Consider the following 23,133-nt stretch of genomic DNA (forward strand, 5'->3'; position numbering starts at 1 on the left):
TGGCGGTGGGCTGCGCGTTTTTTTTTTTTCCCCCCCTTCTTTTTTACCTCAGAAGAGTGTTGACTTAAGTGAAGCACTCGGCTATAATAATGTCGAACTGGACCGTCCCCCCAGCAAGAAAAACTTAGTGTACATACACGACACGTCTTAATAAAGGTGGAGAAACACGTTTCCTGTGCATCAGTCCTCACTTGCTTACTGAACTGACAGAAAAGAGTGTAACATGACCTCCAGCAGCGTGTTGTTGCTGACAAACAGCAGGCCGGACTCATTCTGAAAAACATTTTGTCCTTTTTATTTCCTTTTCACCATTTATTTAGGGAAATCTGTAACATGTTCATTTTGAATGAAAATGTACATTACTCGGCATAAAACAGCACATATACATCAAAATAAATTATCCATCCATCTGGTGTGGATTTCTACACTCGCTGAAGAGGGGAAATAAAGGATCGACCACCGATAATGTAGTACGAGTACCAAAAACAAGAGAAGTACAAAGCTGTACAAATGACAGCAGGCAGAGGGTGGAAGAAGGAATAAACAGTCACAGAGCATCCTCTCGACCCGTGTCTCTATGGGACAAAAAGGGACACGCCAGCTTGTCCTTTTCACTCCGCCACAAAAGAGGTAATAACAGTAATAACAGCGATAGTTAATGAACGAATTGAATAAAACAAAGTAAAAGAGCGCACTGCGGACACAAGAGGTGTGGCGGCGCTCCGTGCCCGTGCGCTGCGCTCGCGTGGCCCGCGCGGGTCCCGGGCCTCGGCCTCGGCCTCCCGCGGAACTCGTCTCTACGCGGGACGGCGGCTGCGGGACGGGGCTTCGGCGGCCCCCGGCTCCGCTTACTGCCAGCCCTCCCCGCAAAGACTCGCGGCCTCCCTCCCTCCATCCCTCCATCCCTCCATCCCTCCATCCCTCCAGCCTCCGCACGCGCAGGCCCCTTTCCGTGACCTGCGACCTCTCGAGTCTCGCGCCCGTGGCGGCGGGTCCTCCTCCTGAGCGAGCAATGCTTCCCTGCTGTCCATCTCTCGTTCCCTCTTTCCTTCTTTTTCTTTCGTCTGTGTCTGGGGAGCCCTGGGGGGGCTGATGTGTGCCTGGCGGACAGATTCATGAGGCGGGCATTGCGGGGGGTCGGGGGAGAAGGGCGTCGAACGTGTCAGGGGTATGTACATCAACTGGGGAGAGGCTGAGTCAGGGAAAGTCCTCTAGGGCGGAGAGGTTCCTCATATTGACACTTCGTATTCTCTCGTCTCCTGAAGACAGAGGAACAGAAAGAAGGCACTTGGGGAGACAGAAAGATGAAACCTGCTTAAAGGTCCTTCAGTAAATATCCTCCGGTAAATAAAATGGTGTTGGATGTTAGCGGTTCCACTCGATGTGTTTCGGAGCTTCCGCCCAAACAAATAAAGGATGCGGTGTTCCCCCAAAGCATTTTCCCACTGAAATTCACGTAAACGAAACTACGCAACGAGGAATCCGGACACAGCATGCAAACCACCTTATAAATCAGGTGTCATTTAATAATTTCACATAGTTCTCAAGTGTAAACTGTGTTATCTTTTTCGGACTGTGGATGTTGTTCAAACCGCCTGTATGCCTGTTGCAGTAACAAAATGATGTTAAAAGTCTGCTTTACTTGCCACAACGTAACTGTCACTATAATTTATTATTACTACACCCCTTACATATCACCTGGAAAAAAATTACACTGCCTTTGTCCACTGTGTATTTACCCTGAACTGATACTGTAAACTACTCACTTGTAGAAATGGGTAAATCAGTGTAACTTAAAACTGTACGTTTCTCACTTGTTCACTTTTGATAACTGCGTGCGGAGCCCATCCCAGAGTCGCTGCGCAACTAAATAATACGGCTCTCATTATTTCAATTCATCACTGCTTTTCCATTCATTACTTTAGTTCTTGCGCTACAAAAAAAAATACAAACTGACTAATCAAAATTAAATATAAATTATTCCATTCCATTTTATGGGATAAGTGGAACAAATAAACAGAAATGATGATGATTATTATTATTATTGCATTCAGTTGTGCTTAGATTCACGTTAATTTCTGGTTGTGATTGCTGGCCCTTATCAGTATGACAGGACGTTGTTCTCCCATGCTGTGTTGCACTAAGCATAATAAAGCTTTGTAATAATAAAGTACTAGTTAAATAAATTTGTCATATTCTGTAATTTTCTTAATTGTTCCCATGAGTTTTTATTCCATGTTTACTTCAATGACCTGTACATGTGCGATTGCATGACCACATAACAGGTGAATGTGCTGTTGTGCAGAATTCATAAGCCCAGTGTATGATTGGAGGTTATATATTTTCACAAGCCGTTATAGCAACTTTTAATTGTGCTACACTTGTACCTCAACTTACGAATGTAACTGGGTCCACATGCCCAATAGGGGCAGCTGGTAGCCTAGTGTTTAGAGCTGCTGCTGTTGGACTCAAAGGTCATAGGTTTGAGCCTCACCTCCAGCTGTAGTAACCCTGAGCAAGGTACTTACCCTAAATCACACCGGTAAAATTACCCAGCTGTACAAAGGGGTAAATAGTTATAAGCGCCTTAACATTATAAGTGGCTCTGGAGAAAAGCATCAGCTAAATGAAAAAACGTAAGTCGGTCCGTAACTAAGAATTGTTTGTAAGTCCACCCTGCATCAGTAAAAGTGTAATCATACAGCTTGATCCCTCTATTATGCACAGACTAGATTCTGCTGAAAACACCATATAAAGCTAAAATGAACGGAAAGTTTGCCATTAGACTTTTACTTATTCCAATTTCATCAGGTCCTCGTGCAATGCAGTCTCAGTGTCCCTCTGTAGAGGACCGGAAACATGGGAACAGGATACAGCCTGAAGGGGTCACCAGTTTATTCTGCAACCATGTAATAACACGAAGCAATTTTAAAACGCACTGTTAAAATGACTGAAAAAAATAACCTCATCTGCACAGCTTCACATTCAGCTCTGTGTTTTGAGCTGCAAATGCAAGACGTGTCGTGTTCCTCCATTAGGCTCCTCAAAGGAACAGAAAGAAGGACACTGAGCTTCACAGTAATGGAGGATCTCATGGGGAGAACGCAGTAAAAAGTGTTGCCTTAAATGCTGTAAACTTCAGGGTAAAGTCATGGTAACAAAAGTGGCCAGGAGGAACAGTCTGATTGATCACATAAACATGTTTGTCAGTATCTAGTTTATTTGAATTTCCAGTCGAAATAGAGTTATATGGGAAATTTACCTCTGTTTATTTGCAAAGATAAATTACAAAAAAAGTTGCACGTTGCCACTTTGTGTTTCTGTTCTATCTCAACGTGTTTTATGTACCCCTAGCAGTGGGAAGCAGAACTAACCGCATGGCGCTTTCACTCCGCAAGAGAAATTTTAGATCCACTTGGAAATGTTTGTATCTTCGAAAATCCGTAAGTCAGGTGTTTGTAACTCGAAGCACAACTGCACTCTGTTACACGAGGTATGAGTATACTGTCTTGCCACCAGGTCTTCAGCTCTTAACTTTTTCCCCGTAATTCCATGTGGTATAGGCACAAACTTAACTGCACACCCTTGACATTTCCCAGGCCTCACAAAGCACCCTTGCGGATCTGTAACATGAGCCATCTGGAAACCCCCAGGCCGTGAGTGGACACTGATATCTACCGCACCGGGGTGCCTCACACCACTAGATGACACTTTGGTCTGTGCTGATCGCAATTCTGTGTTGCCCAAACCAAGGGGACTTCTTAACTACACAAGTACTCTGCAGAGGCCCACCAAAATTCCCTGAAACATCCAGGAGGAGTCGGCAGCCACCGGTACTTGGACCTCCAGGGGTTAGACCCCAAATTCCTCGGCCCAAGAAATTTTGCTTTTCCTTTTCCCAGCAAACTGCACTGTTCGCTTATATCTGCTTTGCTTCTTTTCATTGTCACTTGGTTCCATTGTACTGTAGATGTTCTGCTGTTCAGTGCCTGGTTTCACTTAGTTGAGAAGAGCAATAAAAATATATAATGTATAAAAAACTGTGACGCCAGCCCATGGCAGGACATTCACCCACTGACCAATTGAGACACTGCCATCAATGTAGAAAATACAGTGTATCATACTTATTGTTTCCTTTACTTGTACTTTGACTGTGCCCAAAGTTATGGGATGCATCACATGGACAGGACTTTGTGCGAAGCTGTGCAGGGGGAGACGAAACTGTTTTGTGTTTTGCAGCACAGACTGAAACTACCAAAGGTCTGGGGCAGTGTTTCTGCAAGAGTCATTCTCACCAACGCTGCCCTGGGTGTGTGAGAAGGAAAAATATGTTATACTGTGGATGCACTGCGTGACACTCATTATATAAAGCTGTTTGCAAATGTACCAGGACAAATTACTCAGGCATCCCTGAAGCTCTCTTTATCGTCAGTTGTTTCCTAGGGGGGGGGCAGTGGTGCAGCGGGTTTGGCCAGGTCCTGCTCTCTGGTGGGCCTGGGGTTCGAGTCCTGCTTGGGGTGCCTTGTGGCGGACTGGCGTCCCGTCCTGGGTGTGTCCCCTTCCCCCTCTGGCCTTACGCCCTGTGTTGCTGGGTAGGCTCCGGTTCCCCGTGACCCCGTAAGGGACAAGCGGTTCTGAAAATGTGTGTGTGTGTGTGTGTGTTTGCAAATGTACCAGGACAAATTACTCAGGCATCCCTGAAGCTCTCTTTATCGTCAGTTGTTTCCTAGGGGGGGGGCAGTGGTGCAGCGGGTTTGGCCAGGTCCTGCTCTCTGGTGGGCCTGGGGTTCGAGTCCTGCTTGGGGTGCCTTGCAATGGACTGGTGTCCCGTCCTGGGTGTGTCCCATCCTCCTCCAGCCTTACACCCTGTGTTCCCAGGTTAGCCTCCAGTTCGCCACGAGCCCGCTTGGGACGAGTGGCCTCAGCCACTGTGTGTGTGTGTGTTTCCTATTGGTTTCCTGTGTTGCCCTCACGTTGTTTCCATGCGTTTGTGCAGCGAAAGTGCAAGAATGACTGCCAAATCTCCTCCTTTCTCCACCCACCACAACTTACTCTCAATAGTTCTTCTCTTCACTTACAGTAAACTGCCTTGCTTATTATAAACTGTTGTCTGCACTTGTTTTTAAACAAATTTTATTACTGATTATTTGTTGCTGTCCACTGGATGTAAGTGAGACATAATTCATTTCAGAGATGTACTTCATAGAGACAAACGCAGTAATGACCTGATTAAGTGTTTGATAATAGCAAAGTGTTTTATGTCATGATAAAATTAAAGGTTGACAATTACATAGGCGTTTTTGGGTTTGGGGTGTTCGGATGGCCTGCGAACGCATTATTATTATTTCCCCCATTTACAGTAAAGGGAAATTGGCTTCCTCTATCGGGAATTTTGGAGTTGGACAATTTTCAGAAACACGTTAATCTCATAAATCAAGACATTGATGTATTTGCTCACAAGTCAGAATTCTCATTGAAGGAGCCTTTGCTATTCGAGGGAAGCCTGAACGAACCAGAATAAGCCAATTAACACTAATGATCCGGGTACATCCGAAGCGTCACCTGTCACAGTTAGACCTTCATACTTTTAGGAGTTTGTTAAGCATAAAGTAAAATACTGTGCTATGAGGCACTTGCCAGCATAATGGTTATAGCTGCTGCCTTTGGACCTTAAGGTTGCAGGTTTAAATCCCTCTTCTGTTATACACCCCTTAAACAAGGTACTTACCCTAAATTACTCCAGTAAAGTCACCCAGCTCCATAAATGGGTAAATAATTATAAGTAGCTTAACATTCTAAGTTTGCTTTGGAGAAAAACATCAGATAAATGTGTATGTCAGATAACTGAGACACAAAAATGTCACACCTCTTCAGATTTTGGACAGGGTAGGTGAGTGCTGTTGAGTCAAATTTGTGTCCCTTCCTATATTTTTCACGGTAAGGGAGGGTATGGAAGTGCTGCACCCACCACTGCTTTCTTCCATATGTATTTTAACTGGGTGGGGGGGTACCACGAACACGGGGAGAACTGAGCCGAATTCGAACCCATGTCCGAACTCGCAGCCTGAGCACTGAGGTACCAGTGTTCCCCACTCTGCCCCCCCCTTCCGAGATTCAGGAGAGCAAAAGATGCAGAGAGGAGACAGAGAAGAAGCAAGAGACACAGAGAAGATGATGACAGAGACAGACATCCCAGAACTCAGTCAGACACATTTCCTTGGAGTCTCACCCCTCCAGTCTCATAGAGAGGATTGTCAAACTCCGTCTCCACGGTGATCTGGCTGTAGGGGTGGGGGTACATCAGGGGCAGGCGCAAGTTGGAATGGTAGCGGCACCTAGGGGACGTGGGTGGGAAGATGTGACATGTGAACACAATGTTCTGTACCCCTTCCTGCAATTTTCCTCTCGAGGTCCACTTCAGGTGTCAGAACGAGGTCCGACACTTGTGCACATATCGGCGTTCACGCTAAGAAAGCGTGACTGAACTGATGACCCGATGAACTGCACTGATCAAATCACATCAAACTAAGTGGTCGAACAATTCCAGGAATCGGTCACTGTCACTAACTGCTTGTCCAAGGTGCGATTGTGGAGGTCCAGAGGTTTTCTGGGAAGCAGAGGGTGCTGGACAAAGACACCAGTCCATCTCATAGTAGACAGACACACTCATTCACTCACAAACTAAGGGCAAATCAGAGTCATCGGTTCCATCTGAAAGACATCTTTTGACTGTGGGAGGAAACCAGAGCACCCCGAGGAAAGTCACACAAACACGGGAAGTACAGGATATCTTAACGCAGACTGACTGAGCTGATTCGAACCTACGGCCGAACAGCCCGGCTGCTGTGACCACAGACCAAACCAAATTCCCAAAGGACCAGCTTAACACACTCAAAACAGTTACATGTCTATAATGGTGAACAGTTTAACAAAAAGACACCTAAAGTTTCAGAAATGTTCTTCTGCTCAACATAAGTAATCCGTTCTCTTCGCTTGCATTAACCGCTCATCCCCGTCAGGGCTGCGGCATAAATAATAGAGCTCGCGTTACTTCAATTTACCAGTGATTACCCAGTCATTACCGCAGCTCCTGAGCAATTAAGAAACTCACGGACTGATTAATCAAAATTAAATCAAACAATATTTTTTTATTGCTGACCTTGTGACGTAGACATAAGCCCCCCCAAGCAGCACCGACAGCAGAAGGACCAGAATGAAGATGGCGAGAGCCATGTTCCCTCCATCGAAGGAGGAGTCTGCTGCTGCCTCTGCACTGAAAAAGAAGAGAGAGAGAGAGAGAGGAGAGAGAGAGAGGAGAGAAGAGAGAGAGAGAGAGAGAGAGAGAGAGAGAGAGAGAGAGAGAGAGAGAGAACCTATTACACTGGTAGCGTGATGGCTACAGCTGCTGGATCTGAAGGTTACGGGTTCAAATCCCAACAAGGTACTTCAATCCAGCAGCTGTATAAATGGTTAAATAATTGCAGGTAGTTTAACACTATAAGTCACTTCAGAGAAAAGAATCAGCAAAGTGAGTAAAAATAAGTGTAAAATTGTAGAAAAAACATGCAGCTGGCAGTAAAATTGGTATGAATAGCTTGAGAACATTTTACAGGTACCAGAGTAAATATTTGGCCCTCTAATAAAAGAAAATAACATGCCCTCTGGCCTGGAGTTACACTGGACCACATAAGCAGAAGGAGGGGCTGAGGCTCGTGGGGAAGACGAGAAGATGAGGAGATGAGAGACCCACCTTCGAGAGCATGGTTTTCAAAGCAGTCGTGGTTTGCTGCAAGAAAACAATGTGTATTAGAAAGCATAACTCCAGTCAAATCATTATAAGACGTAGTGAAGAGAAGAGGGAGCGGAGTCAACAAGCTCGGGGCGGGGGGTGGGGGGGCATGGCGCCGGAGAGGAGCACGGGAGCTCTGTGCCGCATCACGGACCGAGTCCCTTCAACACCCCGTGAGGACGCCCTCGTGCTCGTGGGGGTCGTACCGTGGCACAGCGGGAGGGGGCCGCTCCAGAAGGACGGATTTCCCAGAATGCACTTGATGGTGATCTCCCCGATGAGCTCGTACCCCTGGTAGCACATGAAGGTGAGCGACTCTCCCGGCAGGTAGAGACGCTTGTACAGGATCTGGTAGCCGTTCTCAGGGAGCCCGGGGTTCTCGCACGAGACGGAGTCCTCGGCTGGGGGAGCAATTAGACATGGAAACGAAGGAAAACCCCGGAAAAAGCGACAGCACAAACCTGTGAGCTGCGCGTATACTTTTTAATGCAACAACTTATCAGGCAAATACAAGCATTCCGATATTAATAAGCGACCGTCTCCAGTTTTCAAAGTTACTTTCTCTTCTTTATTGTCTGTTAATCGTATTTTCAGAACATTTCCTGCATTGCGGAGCGAAGGCAACGTGCACTTGAGCACCCAGGAAAATACACACGGAGACAAGTGCGGACACCTCCGTTCTACTCACTCCCAGTGTCTACACCATAGTAGCAAAGTGCTTCGAGCCGCTGCCTTTGGACCCAAAGGTTTTTACCGGGGTAATTACGGGTAGGCGGCTTACCCAAAGGTACTACAGCTGGGGGTGGGATTCGAACCTGCGAACCTTTGGGTCCAAACCACTAGGCTACTGCCTACGCCGCGCCCACAAGCTCTCGCCCACGGTGTGTTTCTAGCTCTCCTACAGCCACTTACAGACACAGTGGGGCAAGCGGGACGTCCACACCGGGGTTCCAGGCTCACGTCCGTAGCAAGTGAGAATAGCGCTGCCCTGCAGGACGAAGCCGGGATTGCAGCTGTACTGGATGGTGGTTCCGACCAGCAGCTTGGGGTCCGAGAGAGAGCGGGTCGAGTGCTCCACGTGGCCGGGGTCCGTGCAGTACATGACTGGGGAAACGGGCGCAGGACACAAGGGGTCTGAATCCCCGTCCCACGCAAGTCCCGCCCGGGGTGTCACACCTCACACACGCTCGCACACGTGGAGCAGCACACTCACGCTCTCCGCAGGACTCACTCTTTTCACAGAAGGGGGGCTGGGTGCTCCAGCTGAGGTCCAGCTGGCAGGTGAGGGTCTCCCTGCCCACCAGGTCATATCCAGGGTCGCACTGGTAGGTAATGCGGGTCCCCCTCACCAGCGCCGTGTGGGACGTGGTCTTCCAGCCGTTCTGGATCTCGGGCAGGTCCGGGCACGAGTCATTTCGGGACACCTCTGGTATCGGAACAGCACCGCGGAGGCAAAAGCGGATGAAAGCGTTGGGGGACGAAACACTTTTGATGCGGATAAAAAGCTGTATGAATAATTAGAAAAATAAATATATAGAGCACAGCGCTGTTTGACCTAGAATGTTCTGTAGGTTTCCAGCGTTTGCGGGGACGGCTGGTACCGTAGCGGCTGGAACTGCTGCGTTTGAGCCAAGAGGTCGCAGGTTTGAACCCCACATCCAGCTGTAGTACCCTTGAGCGAGGTATTTACCCTGAACTGCTCCGGTAAAATTACCCAGCTGGGCAAATAACTGTAAGTTGTGTCGGAGAAAAGTGTTGAATAAATGACTAAATGTAATGAATAATTAACTGATAGATGAGCAGCAGCCACTTTGCAGCGCTGCTCAGCTCATGAACATCATGTGAGGAAAAATAAAAGATGCTCGAGCGGAAAATGAAGAGGGAGAAACACGGGGGGACGAGTTGAGGAAACGTCACAAGGACCAGTAATAAGCGGACGAATGTGTCCCACCGTCGCCTCCGGTTCAGCGTCCCGGTGGACGGGACACGCATGACGGCTCGGTCTGAAGGCCTTTCTTCTGGAATTGTTCCATCGTTTTGGGAAGGAACGGGACGCGACCAAAAACCAACGGCACGGGGAAAAGTATCCGTCTTTTCCGACACGATTTATGAGCGAACATATTAACGAGGTGCATCGATTTCCTTGACGGACCCGTTAATTCACTGCGCTCCCATCGTCCCCCGGGGCTGTCGACGTGACGATGGGCCGATCAATTATTCATGTTCTATTGATCGGCCGTCATGGGAGCATCACTCCGTGAACCTGAAATGAATACGTGTAGCCGGCACTTCGCTGGACTCTTCTGCTCCGCTTCCGGGGTTCGAGGGCCACTGGCTGTGTCGCGCGCATGTGCCGGGTGGTATGGTGGGGTACAAATGTGCAGAAACCTGTGTGTGTGTGTGTGTGGGAGATCCTCACAGAACAACGAGACAAATTGGAAGTGAGTGAATGGGGACAAAACGAGGGAGCGAGATGAGCGCGTCGGTGTGAGGAAGGGTACGAGCTGGAGGACGGGGGGGGTGTCATGCAGGAGGGTCAAAAACACCATCATCATGTGGAGCGTATTGTCGTGATTAACTTTTGAATATTTCCTCCTTCTTCCTATTCCCCCCCCCCAAGATCTGTCGGGTGTCCCTCGTACCCAGGCCATCTCACACACACACACACACACACACACACACACACACACATATCACAAGGCCCCTTTGCCCCCGCTTTCTCGCTCCGGCCCCGCTCACCCATGTAGTTGATGATGAAGCCCTCCCCCTTGCCGAAGACCAGCCCGGCGGGGTCCGAGTGGAAGGTGATGGTGAGGTCGGGAGAAGAGGAGGACAGTTTGAAGGGGCTCGTACCCCCGACGTACTGACCCAGGATACGGGTCGTGACCTCGTCCCCGTCCAGGATGGTCAGCATGTCGCTGTTGCTCAGGTTCAGCCTGGGGGGGCAGAGAGAGCCGAGTGCCTCAAGACCACCTTAGAGTTGGACAAGTTGGACGCCCCGGCCTGTCAATATGTCTAGCGCAGTAAAACACTGTAAATTTGCTTAGTGACACGTGGTGATGGGCGGGGGGTGTTACTCACAGCTGCACGTCCAGGAGAACACGCTTATCTTCTCCCACGTGGATCCTCCAGCTGCAGTCCTCCCCCTCGCCGTACCACTCGGGCCAGTTGGGAGACAGGATCACCCCACTGGGGCCGGACAAGTCCCCCCCACAGAGCGCTGGGAGACCAGAGACAGGACATCAAGTGCACTTAGGAGGGAGAGTCTGGCCAAAGCAGAGTTAAAAAATAATAAATAGAGTAGAACATCAATTATCCAAACCATGGCCACCCCCCCCAATGAAAAAAACACAGTACTGTACTTTTATTTGTGTGTAATTATTTGTCTTTCTTTATTTCTCTTTATGTAAAAAGTGCGATTTATAGTTGAAACCTTGCGAAAGGTCAGTTCAAAATAAATTAACTGACATTGTTTCTTCAAAACGTCCTGGTTATTATTTACAAACCATTTCCTAAATCAATTATTTGTTATAATACTTGAATTGTATTGAATTGAACTGAATTTAACTGAAGGCTTTATTATCGTTGTTCTGCTGTGCAACACAACGAAATTATAGTGGTATCCCTGAGTTCTTCAGACAACAATATAAAAGTGACATTTCAAAATACAGCAGTATTAACGTTGTTTACAATAAGTACAACGTGGGTTTTGTTGTTTTGTTCCACCGACTGAGTCCATCTCGGTCCTAGTTACTTTATTACTCTTACCGTCCTTACTGTCATTTTTACCTGACGGACAAGGTCTTCACAGGGGAAACTCGCAGTTTAATCGTAAAGATACTTACGGAGCCCCTTTGACTCAATGGTCACTGACCGCTGACCTACGAACAAGTGCTGATGGTCAACGTGCAAAGTGAGCAGCGGGATGGAGGACAAGGAGAGTGAGAAGGTTCCACATCCAGCCTTGGGCTCCAACGGGGCTACAGATGCTCTGCAAGGTTCCCAATGACCAGATACAGACCCAACACCCTGAGCTCTGACCACCTCCTGCTCTGTATGGTGGGCCGAAGCGCTCGTGTACGGTTGTTCCTCAATGTCAACGCCCGTCGAGCTGCACTTAGGAGACGTCAGTCGAGAAGGATCAGGAACTAAGGCGGTGAGAAGGACGTTTGACTGGGACACAAGCGTTGGTTCCGGAAGGACTTTAATGCAATTGCACAAGCCTCAAATTTCACTGGAAGCCAAAGGACGAAATGCGTGATGAGGATACCGGAGGATAGCGAGAGAAACTCCTCAAGAGAGCGTCCTCGGGCTGCCGGTGGAGTCCCAGGGTAATGAGGAGAGGCATTGCGGCAAAGATCTCCTACCTTTGCAGAGCGGCTCCGTGTCGTTCCAGTAGGGGTCCCGGGCGTTGATGCACTCGATGACGGGGGGCCCTTGTTCCAGGGAGTGGCCCGCATCACAGCTGAACTGGACCACTGTCCCCACGCCGTACCCGGGGTCCGAAGTGGTGAAGTTCCCATTCTGGATGTAGGGCTCGTAGCAGTGGCCCTTCTCGAAGGCTGGGGGTGAGAAGGTGCTTCAGGGCTTATGAACATCCATCAGTCCCAACATTCTCCACCTGCAGCTCATCAGTAGAGCAGGACGTCCAGCTTAGAAGGACCCGAGACTCTCGGAACCGTGTGGTCAGGATCACCCTTCCGCGGCCTGAAAGGTCGCTGACAGCGACATGACCTCTCCGCGGGAAGCTCCCCTGACAGAGGTTCGACCACAAGAGCCCTCTGGCGCTCAGCTAAAAACCCTTTTAATAAAGCAGTCAATCAGTCTAACCCTAAACCCTAACCCTAACCTCCAGACCCTAACCCTAAACTCTAAACCATAACCCTAAGTGGAGCTCTTTAAACTCCAAAAACTGGAGAATCTCCCATAACATAGAAACAAATGTTAGAATCTCAACATTGAAATGCCAACAGCCTCTGTTTAATACACACACACACACACACACACACACACACACACACACACACACACGGACGGGACTTCGGCGCTAAAACCACCCATGATCGTCTTTAAAGAAGACCGACCCTAAAGACGTTGGAGAGACGCGTGTCTACAACGGGAACGTGTGAAAGGGATCCAGAACCACCCGGCACCGGATCCTTCGATCTCATTGGGACCGACGGGTCGGGAGAGGAAACGGGAGTCGCCTTGTTTACACCGTTTGCAGAGGACAGTTACTGTGTTACTGGTCTCTGCTTCGATACTCGGCAGCTACATTTACAGCACCAGGGTAAAATGTACCGCGGTCAGTGATCTGAAGCTACTGTCAGGAGAAGCGCCGTTCCCTGGCAGGCAGACTAATTGACCTTCGCTCATTTACACAGTTTACCTTGTCTTTACCTCTATCACACACTTCCAATGAACACTGTGTGGTGTTTAACTGACACCCTACAGTGAGGGATACGCTATGGTACAGTACCATACAGACAGCGAATCACTTGTCCACACACCAGAGCGACACTCTCTCTCTCTCTCACACACACCGTGGGCAACTTAGAGTCACCAGTTCACCTGAAAGCACGTCTTTGGAGTCCTGGAATAACCTTCGAGTGTCGCGGTTGCCGTGGTTACAGCAGCAGGTTGCTTAGTGACACACGGCACCAGCCCAGATCTTCAACCGCCGAGCAGCAGGTGGCGTTAGGCCGACGTTTGTCTTACCCTCGTAGCGGATGTTGAAGCTGGTGGTGTGGCTGGGAATGTCGGTGATGAACTGGACCCGGACGGACGGACCCTCGCTGATCACACCCTCGAAGGGGATGGGGGTGCCCCGGCCCGAGTCGAACAGGACCACGGAGCCTGCGTCCAGCCCACTCCACAGTACGAGCCTGTCGTTTGGGGGGTGCAAATGTCAGCGGGGGCGCACACACACGCAGAGACACACACAGACGTTCACAGACCAACCTGTCTGTGGGTCCGAGGACCATCCTCTCGAGGTGCAGATGCAGCCTCTGGCCAGCAGGAGCCTCCAGGGACCAGGAGCAGCTGCGACCTTGGGTTCCATTGGCGCTGGAGGGGGGTGAGGGCGACAGCACTCTCCCTACTGTGGCGTTCTTCACGGATCCCCCGCAGAGAGCTATTGGGGGGGGGGGGATATAAAGCTGGACGTCGCTTTCGAAAAAAGTCTGCAAACGTGAGCCGGACCCTTAGAGACGACGTGGATTTCGACACTAATGACTCAGCTGAGTCACAACGACGCGTTTCGACCAACTGTGTTCCATCTGTTCACGAGTCGCGTTCCATCGCGTCACTGCGATCGCGATCTGACCACGTTCTACGAGTCATTACTGGTGAAACCACGGTCACTCCAAAGGGTTCACAGACTGTTCTGGCAACTGTACTTTCAACCCAGTCTCTGGCTCTGTCACTTACGAGTATAGAACCGCGGTAAGCAAGACCGCGCACTTTACCCGCACGAAGGCCCGGCAACCACGTCTCCTTTACACGCGCTCATTTTCTCCAAAGTTATTTACCTGTTTATGCAACAGGGTCGTTTTACTAGAGCGACTGAGGGTAAGTACCTTGCTCCAGGGTACTACAGCTGGAGGTGGGATTCGAACCTACCACCTTCAGGCTTTCACTACCAGCTGCTCCAGCACTTTGGAAGAGGGGTAAGAAATATTTTAATGCAAACCATGGTATATAAAAAAATTATTCAGACAATACTTGGCGTGTATTTTCATTCAGCTTTGGATTCTGCCTCGAACCCTTTGCATATTGTTCTGCACTGTAACACCTGCTTATTTGCGGTGAGGCCCCCCCGGGATCCGGTGCAGCCCGGGCCAAATGACCCCGATGCCCCCCCAGGCACGTACCACAGTAAAACGCCCAGAGCGAGAAAGACTTTAAATAGCCGAAGGTGACATTTCCAGTCATGCCCGAGTCTCGCGCTAAGTACCAGAGTCAGGATGAACACGGGTTCGAATCCCTCCCATAGTCCTAGCACGCCCTGCCACGTTCCCAACTGTCCCCCTCCCGGTCCAAAGTCGTTGCTCTTACCTCGGCAGGCAGGTTCTCGGGAGCTCCAGATGGGCAGGGAGGCATTGATGCAAGTGAGCACCGGCGCCCCCTGCAGGTGATACCCCATGTGGCAGTGGAAACGGGCCGTGCCTCCGGGGTGGAGGTCGAGCACCGACACCTCGCCGAAGTGGGGCCGTCGGGGCAGGGAGCAGCTCAGCCTGAAAACTGCAGGAGACACGTCATGAACGAACACTTGACAGCGACCGCGGGCACAGCTCCTCGCTCTTTTCTTCATCTCGCAGGAACACAAAGGTCGACCGCAGAGCAGCGCATAACTGACAGCGAGCGGAGTGGCCGTCCGGTCTAAGTGGCAGCACTTGGAAGCGACCGCAGCAGATGGGTCGCTAATGGGGACGCGACGGGGAGGGGTGACGAGGGTGGGGACGATGACAGATAGGGCTGCCGACCACGACGCGACCGCAGAGGACGGTCCTCCCCAACTTCCATCTCATCGCTGGAGATGAATTGATTCATCAACACATTAATCTGGCGATCGCTGGGAGGTTGGTCCTTCCAAAGAGTCCAAATCTAATCATAAGTACCGTGTGTATGTGGGGGGAGCCAAGGCCCTTCCTGGCGAACGGTAATTGATTGTGCCTAGTAATTAAGAGCCTGGCTGTGGGGGGTAAGAGACACCACTCGCTCGCCCGCCCCACCTGGGGTTCCGGTGCAATACACCTAAACCCACACAGGTGATTTTAAACACATTGTTAACAGAGGAAATAATCAGTTACTCAGTTAGTCACTAAGCTGAAATCGGGCCAAACCGAGAGGTCAGGATGGCTGCGGCGCCAGTGCTACCCTCCGCTCAGCCGTGCTTCCCAATACATCTGTATCGATACCCGTAAAAGGGGGGCGTCCCATCAGGACCCAAAGGTGCCGAACCTGCAAAGTCCAACAAAAGCAGGAGGTGCAGATGCCGCCCAAAGAGACTCACTCTGGTAGTGCAGCTGGAAGTTTCCGGAACCTCCCTCCGGAAAGGAGCGGAAGAACACGGAGATGGTGTTTGTTGGGCTGCGAATCACCTGGCCCTCCACCAGCAGCGTTTCGTTGGCCAGGACGAGCGGAGCCCCGCCCTCGTCGACCCCCCTGATGGACAGCTGCTCGCCCTCCGACAGGTTCACGTTCTTCACCTGTGACCCAAGGGGAGAGAGAGGCAGGCATGGCCCGCGGTCGCTCACGTGTCCAACGGAAGGACCTCTCCTGTTCACACGAAGGAGCGTGGAGAGATTTCGGACCCCCCGCCATCCACTCGAACACAAGGGCTGCTGTGCTCATCGTTGTTCTGTGCGCTCAGTGTCCATATATTAATATATCATATTATATCATATCAGATCACCCGAAAAACATCTGATTCTGCAGCATCTGAAGTGACACAGTAAACAAAATGTGTGAAATCATTCGACACAAGAAGCATCTCACCCCCCCAACCCCACTGATTCCTGGGCACAGCCCTTAACTTTCAAACCCTTTCTCTATTCCCAGTGGCCACAAGAGGTCAGAGTGAGTCCTGTAGTTCCTCCCAGGGTACAGAACTGTATTTAGCGACAAAAAAAAAACCCTTGTAATCCCCCCCAATCCAACCCCTCCCCGTGAGTCATGTCAAATGTTTTATCACACAATACACTATAAGTGTTAATTCATTGTGATCACATGTAATCATTCAATCAATCAATCGATCAATCATGTTCACCTCCAAACATCTAAAATATGATTTATCTATTTTTTTTAAAAAAATGTTACACACACACACACACATACACACAGGATGTAACCCTTGCAGGACAAGCGTACAGATAAAGAAACATGCAGTAAACGTGTTTGCTTGGGTGGCGCCAAAGGGAGGGGCTAACCTGTAGCTCCACCCCGTAACCCCTGTAGACGGTCACGGTGTAGGTGCACTGCAGGAAGGCGCCATTTGGGAGGGGGGGGTCGTCCGACGAGTCTATGTAACCCTCGGGGTCCGTGAAGTTGACCGTGCAGCGTGGCGCCACTGGTGGGGAAGGAGGCAAGATTACACACATGCGTGCGTGTGCGTGTGTGTGTGTGTGTGTGTGTGTGTGTGTGTGTAAGCACACAGAAACAACATTACAGCTCCAGTGAATTTATGGGACGGAGGGGGGGGCCAACGACTTTCTGGCTCACCTGAAGCACGCGAGTTTGTGTCGGTGTCCGTACCAATGGTCGTCGTGACAACCGTCGCGAATAAGGGCCCGTGACCGCGGTGCGGGGCCCCCGAGGGGTCTCTCGTTGAGACGGACGACGGCGTTGGAGGCTCTGGGGTCCGTGTCGTGTCCTCAACGGGGGCCGAGGTGACCGGTGGCCCGTTACCGCGGTGCAGTCCCAACTTCCTCCTGATCTCGTCCTCGGGCGGAAGGACCCTGGCGCCCAGCTCCTTAGGCAGGAAGGGCAGCAGGTCGGCGGGCAGGGCGGTGGGGAAGACCGCCCCCTTCTGGGCGAGGAGGTGGTCCCCTTGGGCCAGTACGGCCTCCAGCAGACCCTGTCCCCTGGACAGCGACTCGCGCATGTTCTGCCCTTGGACACCCCCAGCTGAAGATGGCGGCGGCGGCGGCGAGGCTGAAGGAGAGGGGGGAGTCATCTGGCAAAACGGGGGGGGGGGCAAAATTGGCACTCGTTAAAGTAACAACGAGGCACCTGGGACCATAGAAGGAACAGCTGCCGCCTTCAGCTGCACAGGTTCAAATCCCACCTCCAGCTGTACTAAGTACCCTTGAGCAAGCTGCTTACCCTGAATTGCTCCAGTAAAAATTACCCAGTTGTACAAATGGGTAAACAATGGTAAATAGCCCAACACTGTAAGCTGCTTTGGAGAGAAGTATGAGCTATGAGAACAAATATTAATAAGATGGAAATGTGAGCAACATCCTCTATAATCATATAAAACCCACGCCTCTGTATACACACACACACACACACCTATACAAAATGCCGTTTTCACATGTATGGTGGTGAATTTCAAGCACTGCTTGGACACAGAGGATGCAAAAAGACTTCTGTTGATGATCAGCTAAGGGTGTAAATTCAGTGTGAAAATCAGTGAGACACTTGAGTCCAGGCAGTTAATGAAGTTATTGAACTGATTCCAGATCACAATGGAGTCACAGTAAGACTGTGCTTCACTAAGCATACAGATACAAGGTCATACAGGTATATGGAGGAGTCAGGGCCAGAGGCTTTCGGGCCGTCGGAGTCCATTTCCCTGGTGGAAGTCACTGAGGTAGTTGGAAAGCTCCACAGTGGCAAAGCACCGGGTGTGGATGAGATCAGCCCGGAAATGCTTAAGGCCCTGGATGTTGCAGGGCTGCCGTGATTGACACGCCTCTGCAATGTTGCATGGACCTCGGGGGCAGTGCCTTTGGATTGGCAAACTGGGGTGGTGGTCCCTATCTTCATAAAAGGGGACCGGAGAGTGTGCGCTAACTATCGGGGTATCAGACTTCTCAGCCTCCCTGGGAAAGTCTATGCCAGGGTGCTGGAAAGGAGGCTCCGGCCGACAGCTGAACCTCGGATTGGAGAGGAACAATGTGGATTCCGTCCTGGCCGTGAAACAGTGGACAACCTTTTTACCCTCTCGCAGATCATTGAAGGGGCATGGGAGTTAGCTAATCCAGTCTACATGTGTTTTGTGGACTTGGAGAAGGCCTATGACCGTGTTCCCAGGGAAATTCTGCGGGAGGTGCTTCGGGACTATGGGGTACCGGGGCCACTACTGCGGGCCATTCGGTCCTTGTACATACGGAGCAAAAGCTGTGTCCGCATACTTGGCCTTAAGTCAGGCCTGTTCAATGTAGGCGTTGGACTCCGCCAAGGTTGTGCCTCGTCTCCGCTCCCGTTTGTGGTCTTCATGGACAGGATATCAAGGCGCAGTCGAGGTCAGGAGGGCATTCCGCATGGGAGTCGGAAGGTGACGTCTCTGCTTTTTGCGGATGATGTTGTCCTTTTGGTACCGTCACATGGTTGCCTCCAACACGCACTGGAACGGTTTGCAGCCGAGCGTGAAGCGGTTGGGATGAGGATCAGTACCTCAAAGTCTGAGCCCATGGTTCTCTCATGGAAAAGGATGGTATGCCCCCTCCGGGTAAGGGGAGAGAATTTGCCCCAGGTGGAGCAGTTTAAGTATCTTGGGGTCTTGTTCACGAGTGAGGGGAGAAGGGAGCGTGAGATCGGCCACAGACCGGGAGCAGCGGCAGCAGTAATGCGGTCGCTGTACCGGTCTGTAGTTGTGAAGGGGGAGCTGAGCCATAAGGCGAAGCTCTCCATTTACCGGTCGATCTACATCCCTACCCTCACCTATGGTCATGAACTTTGTGTAATGACCGAAAGAATAAGAATAAGATCGTGGATACAAGCGGCCAAAATGAGTTTTCTCCACAGGGTGCTGGGACTCATCTGATAAGGACGCCCCCTGGACGCCTCCCTTTGGAGGTAGACCAGCCGCGGCCAACTGGGACGAGGCCCAGGACCCGCTGGAGGGATTATATCTCACAGTCGGCCTGGGAACGGCTGGAGATCCCCCAGGTTGATCTGGAGGAAGTTGCGGGGGACAGGGGCGGCTGGGCCTCCCTGCTCTTCTGATCCTAGAAGGTCAAGGGCAAGAAAATGGATGGATGGATGGATGGATGGATGGATATAAGAATATAAGGAGATATGTATTTATGGACACATGAATGTGGACATAAAGAGAAGCCTGTCAAGGACATTAGTCTGCAGCTCAGTGTAAAAGAGCTCGTCTCGCTTGGGGACAATGAAGTAGGAAGTCGCCGAGATGTGCTCAGCAGAGCGACTCCCCCACCCTCCCGGTGCTGAGTCACACGGAGGAGGAGTTCTGCGGGGGTGAGGTGGGTGCGGGGGGGGGGGGGTCACGGCAGAGCATGACGGAGGTGCAGCGGAGCGACGGGCCACGACACAATGCAATGTGACTCCACCCCCAAGTTTTTCCGTTAAAGAAAAGCCCAGAACAAGGATGGAGGAGCTCATCTCTACGCCGCACCGGAACTCGCGGGAAACAGTATTCATGGCCGATTCAGACGTTCATTTCTCACATTCACCTCATTTTTACCTCATTGTGATCCTCTCTCATAGTCTCTTGCTGGAATTCATAAGAAGAATTAAAAGTCCAAGCCAAGGGGGCAAACAGCACAGCGCACCGGAGCAGAGCAACCGGCATGTGGAACGGCGGCGGTGTTTGTGAGGAACTCTCCTTCAGCGAGGGAGCTTCATCTGAGGACGACACCTTGGGAGGGTTTTGTGAAGAAGGTGCTGCTCATCTCCCAGAGCGTTCCACATGTCACAGGCAATGGACTTACGAGTACACATCTTTACCATGCTCCTCAGGTGAACGTGAAGTGTGTGAACATCAGGCGAAGAGCTGTGCATCACCACGCCCCCCCCCCACCACAGGGATGGGAACCGATGTTGTTCTTTCCGGAAGGAGAACACCTGTAGGTTCTTGCCTAGGACTCGCAGCTGTACTTCTCACCTGTTACTCCAGTACCACGCCAGTACCATACCGGGTACCAATAGCTTGGTGCACGAAATCCCCTCACAGCCTCTACTGTGGGCAGAACCTTACGAAGACGGGCCATGTTCTGTGCACCTCATGGGTCATGGTTGCTTATCCCTAGACCTGCGTTATACGTTTATTCATCATGCAGGTGCTCTCCTCCATAGACACTTACCGCGTTAGAACGCCTACGACTATTTACTCACGTATACAGCAGGGTAATTTTTACTGGAGAAATTTTACCGCAAGTACCTTGCTCAGGGTCCCAGAGCAACAGGTAGAATTGGAACCTGAGGGCCGCAGCTCTGTCCAGTAGCGCCCCCTGCTGGCCCGGCTACGCAGGTGTGACGGATTCTTGACCGTTTGCGCACCTGGATCCTCACTGTTGTTCATGACAAAAACCCCTTTGATGTAAATGTGCAGAAACGTGTCACTTTACACTTTATTTGCCACTTTGCCCATGTTCCCCATCGCTCTTTATTTATAGCAACTGGGTCAGACGTCCGGAGCACCACCTCGCTCATAACCCCTTGTACTGCGCACACACAGAGCGAGAGTGATGCTGCGCCACTCTGGTGTTACGATCCACATTACAGACAGGCAGGCAGTGAACCGGACTGGACACCGCTGGAGAGTGTGTGTGTGTGTGTGTGTGTGTGTGTGTGTGTGTGTGTGTATATATATAGAGAGAGAGAGAGTGTGCGTGTGTGTATACCAGGGTAGCTGGTAGTGTAGGTTAGGGTTACTCTTACCCTAAGGTGCTCCTGTAAAAATGACCCAGCTTTAAAAGTGGGTAAATAACCATAAGTTGCTTTAGAGACAAGAATCCGCCGAATGCAGTAAGTACACACTGAACGCGTTTTTAGCGGCGCCAGCTGGTGCTACTGTGAGGCTTGTGACGAAATCACTGTTTCATGACACGTTCTTTCAGCGCTGATGGACAGGCTGAGAAATGGGTTCGGGGCGACAGGCAAATACTGCAGCTCATTTATAATAATAATAATAACAATAATAATAAATATAATAATGATGTGTTACTTTTCCTTTAGACATTCTGTTCTCTTTCCTTCCCTCTCCTGCACCTCTTTCCCAGTCCATAGAAGCAAAGGCGTCACACTGAGACAGCAATTAAGAGGAGTGGACAGCAGTAGAATACCAATCAGCACACGCGCACACGCGCACACACACACACACACCTCCAATCACAGCAGACACGCTGAGGCTGTCTGAGTGAGAACAATTCGGCTCTGACAACTGCAGCAGTCACACTTGGGGCAGCTTGCAGTGTAGTGGGCAGAGCTGCTGCCTTTGGCCCCAGAAGTTACAGGTTTGAATCCCACCTTCTGCTGTAGTGCCCTTGAGCAAGGTACTTACCCTAAATTGCTCCTGTAAAAATTACCCAGCTGTATAAAGGGGTAAATAGTTGTAAGTTGCTCTGGAGAAAAGTGTCAGCTAAATGAAAGGATGTCAGAGTGTTTGTGCTCACGCACGTGTGTCACGGCCCCTTACTGAAGCTCCGACTTTGTGGGTGGGACCACCCCAACTAATCAATTGCTCATGGATTTGGTTTCAAAACCGGTGTGTCGAGAGCCTCCTTCGCAGCAGATGCTGCACTGGCACACACACTCACACAGCTCAGGTAACTCTTATGCAGTGTGTTGCATCCAGAGATTTATGCCAGCAGGAACACATGTAGAAAAGTGTACCACTAGGAGGTGCCTTTCAGTACAGTAGGGAAAAATAAAATCAGTAATATTAAAATAAACATTATATTTAATATTAAATATTTTAAAGTAGAAGAATGACTACTACTCAGGTGCTCCTATGCTTTCACTGATGAACAATTACGATTTTCAGCAAAAATTAACTACTTTGTTAAAATCAGGCTGGGGGGGCACGGTGGTGCAGTGGGTTTGACCGGGTCCTGCTTTTCCGTGGGTCTGGGGTTCGAGTCCCGCTTGGGGTGCCTTGCGACGGACCGGCGTCCTGTCCTTGGTGTCTCCCCTCCCCCTCCAGCCCTTCGCCCTATGCTGCCGGGTTAGGCTCCGGTTCCCCTCGCGACCCCGTATGGGACAAGCGGCTTCAGATGACGTGTGAGATGTGTAAAATCAGTCTCCGGTAACTAAAACGACAGCAAAGTGCAGAACCTGAATAAATATATTAATGAGCCCCAAAAAAATTGTCTTCAGCTTGCAAAATATATGCCTGAATCTCATTTCCGGGAGGGTGTGAATGAGCTGATTCCACAAGAACGTTAAAACATCGTTGAGTAAAAATACTGAATATGGACATAATTGGGACACTGAAAATACATACCGAATGTGGACTGAAACACACGGCTCCATCTCCAGACTATTTATTAAACCTTTCAAACTGAAGACGTTCGTATTTATTACATCGTATCTATTATTATATGATCGTATTTATCAAAGGTTTTAAATTACAGCAATCAAAACCGATACTGACATTAATATTAATGTTAATATTCAAGAGTACAGCTGTCAAAACCAGTTATACACACACACACACCACACACACACACACACACACACACACATTTTCAGAACCGCTTGTCCCATACGGGGTCACGGGGAACCGGAGCCCACCCGGGAACACAGGGCGTAAGGCCAGAGGGGGAGGGAACACACCCAGGACGGGACGCCAGTCCGTCGCAAGGCACCCCAAGCGGGACTTGAACCCCAGACCCACTGGACAGCAGGACTGTGGTCCAACCCACTGCGCC

The 23,133-nt window shown here is 50.3% G+C and overlaps 1 protein-coding gene across 1 annotated transcript; it reads right to left on the minus strand.

The window, feature by feature from the left end:
- Window positions 1–316: 316 nt before the first annotated feature.
- Window positions 317–17,564, minus strand: LOC114910716 (seizure 6-like protein). The gene is made up of 16 exons (XM_029252948.1): window positions 17,012–17,564; window positions 16,720–16,859; window positions 15,804–15,999; window positions 14,846–15,031; window positions 13,751–13,922; window positions 13,508–13,674; window positions 12,157–12,351; window positions 10,871–11,009; window positions 10,529–10,725; window positions 9,021–9,215; window positions 8,702–8,893; window positions 7,996–8,190; window positions 7,751–7,786; window positions 7,160–7,268; window positions 6,230–6,335; window positions 317–1,259 (listed from the first exon to the last, which is right to left on the minus strand). Exons 1-16 carry the CDS (start codon window positions 17,463–17,465, stop codon window positions 1,230–1,232), a joined length of 2,709 nt encoding a protein of 902 aa, XP_029108781.1. The 5' UTR covers window positions 17,466–17,564; the 3' UTR covers window positions 317–1,229.
- Between the last annotated feature and the right edge of the window lie 5,569 nt (window positions 17,565–23,133).

Source organism: Scleropages formosus, chromosome 6 (assembly GCF_900964775.1).
Source record: "Scleropages formosus chromosome 6, fSclFor1.1, whole genome shotgun sequence".
NCBI classification, from domain to species: Eukaryota; Metazoa; Chordata; class Actinopteri; order Osteoglossiformes; family Osteoglossidae; genus Scleropages; species Scleropages formosus.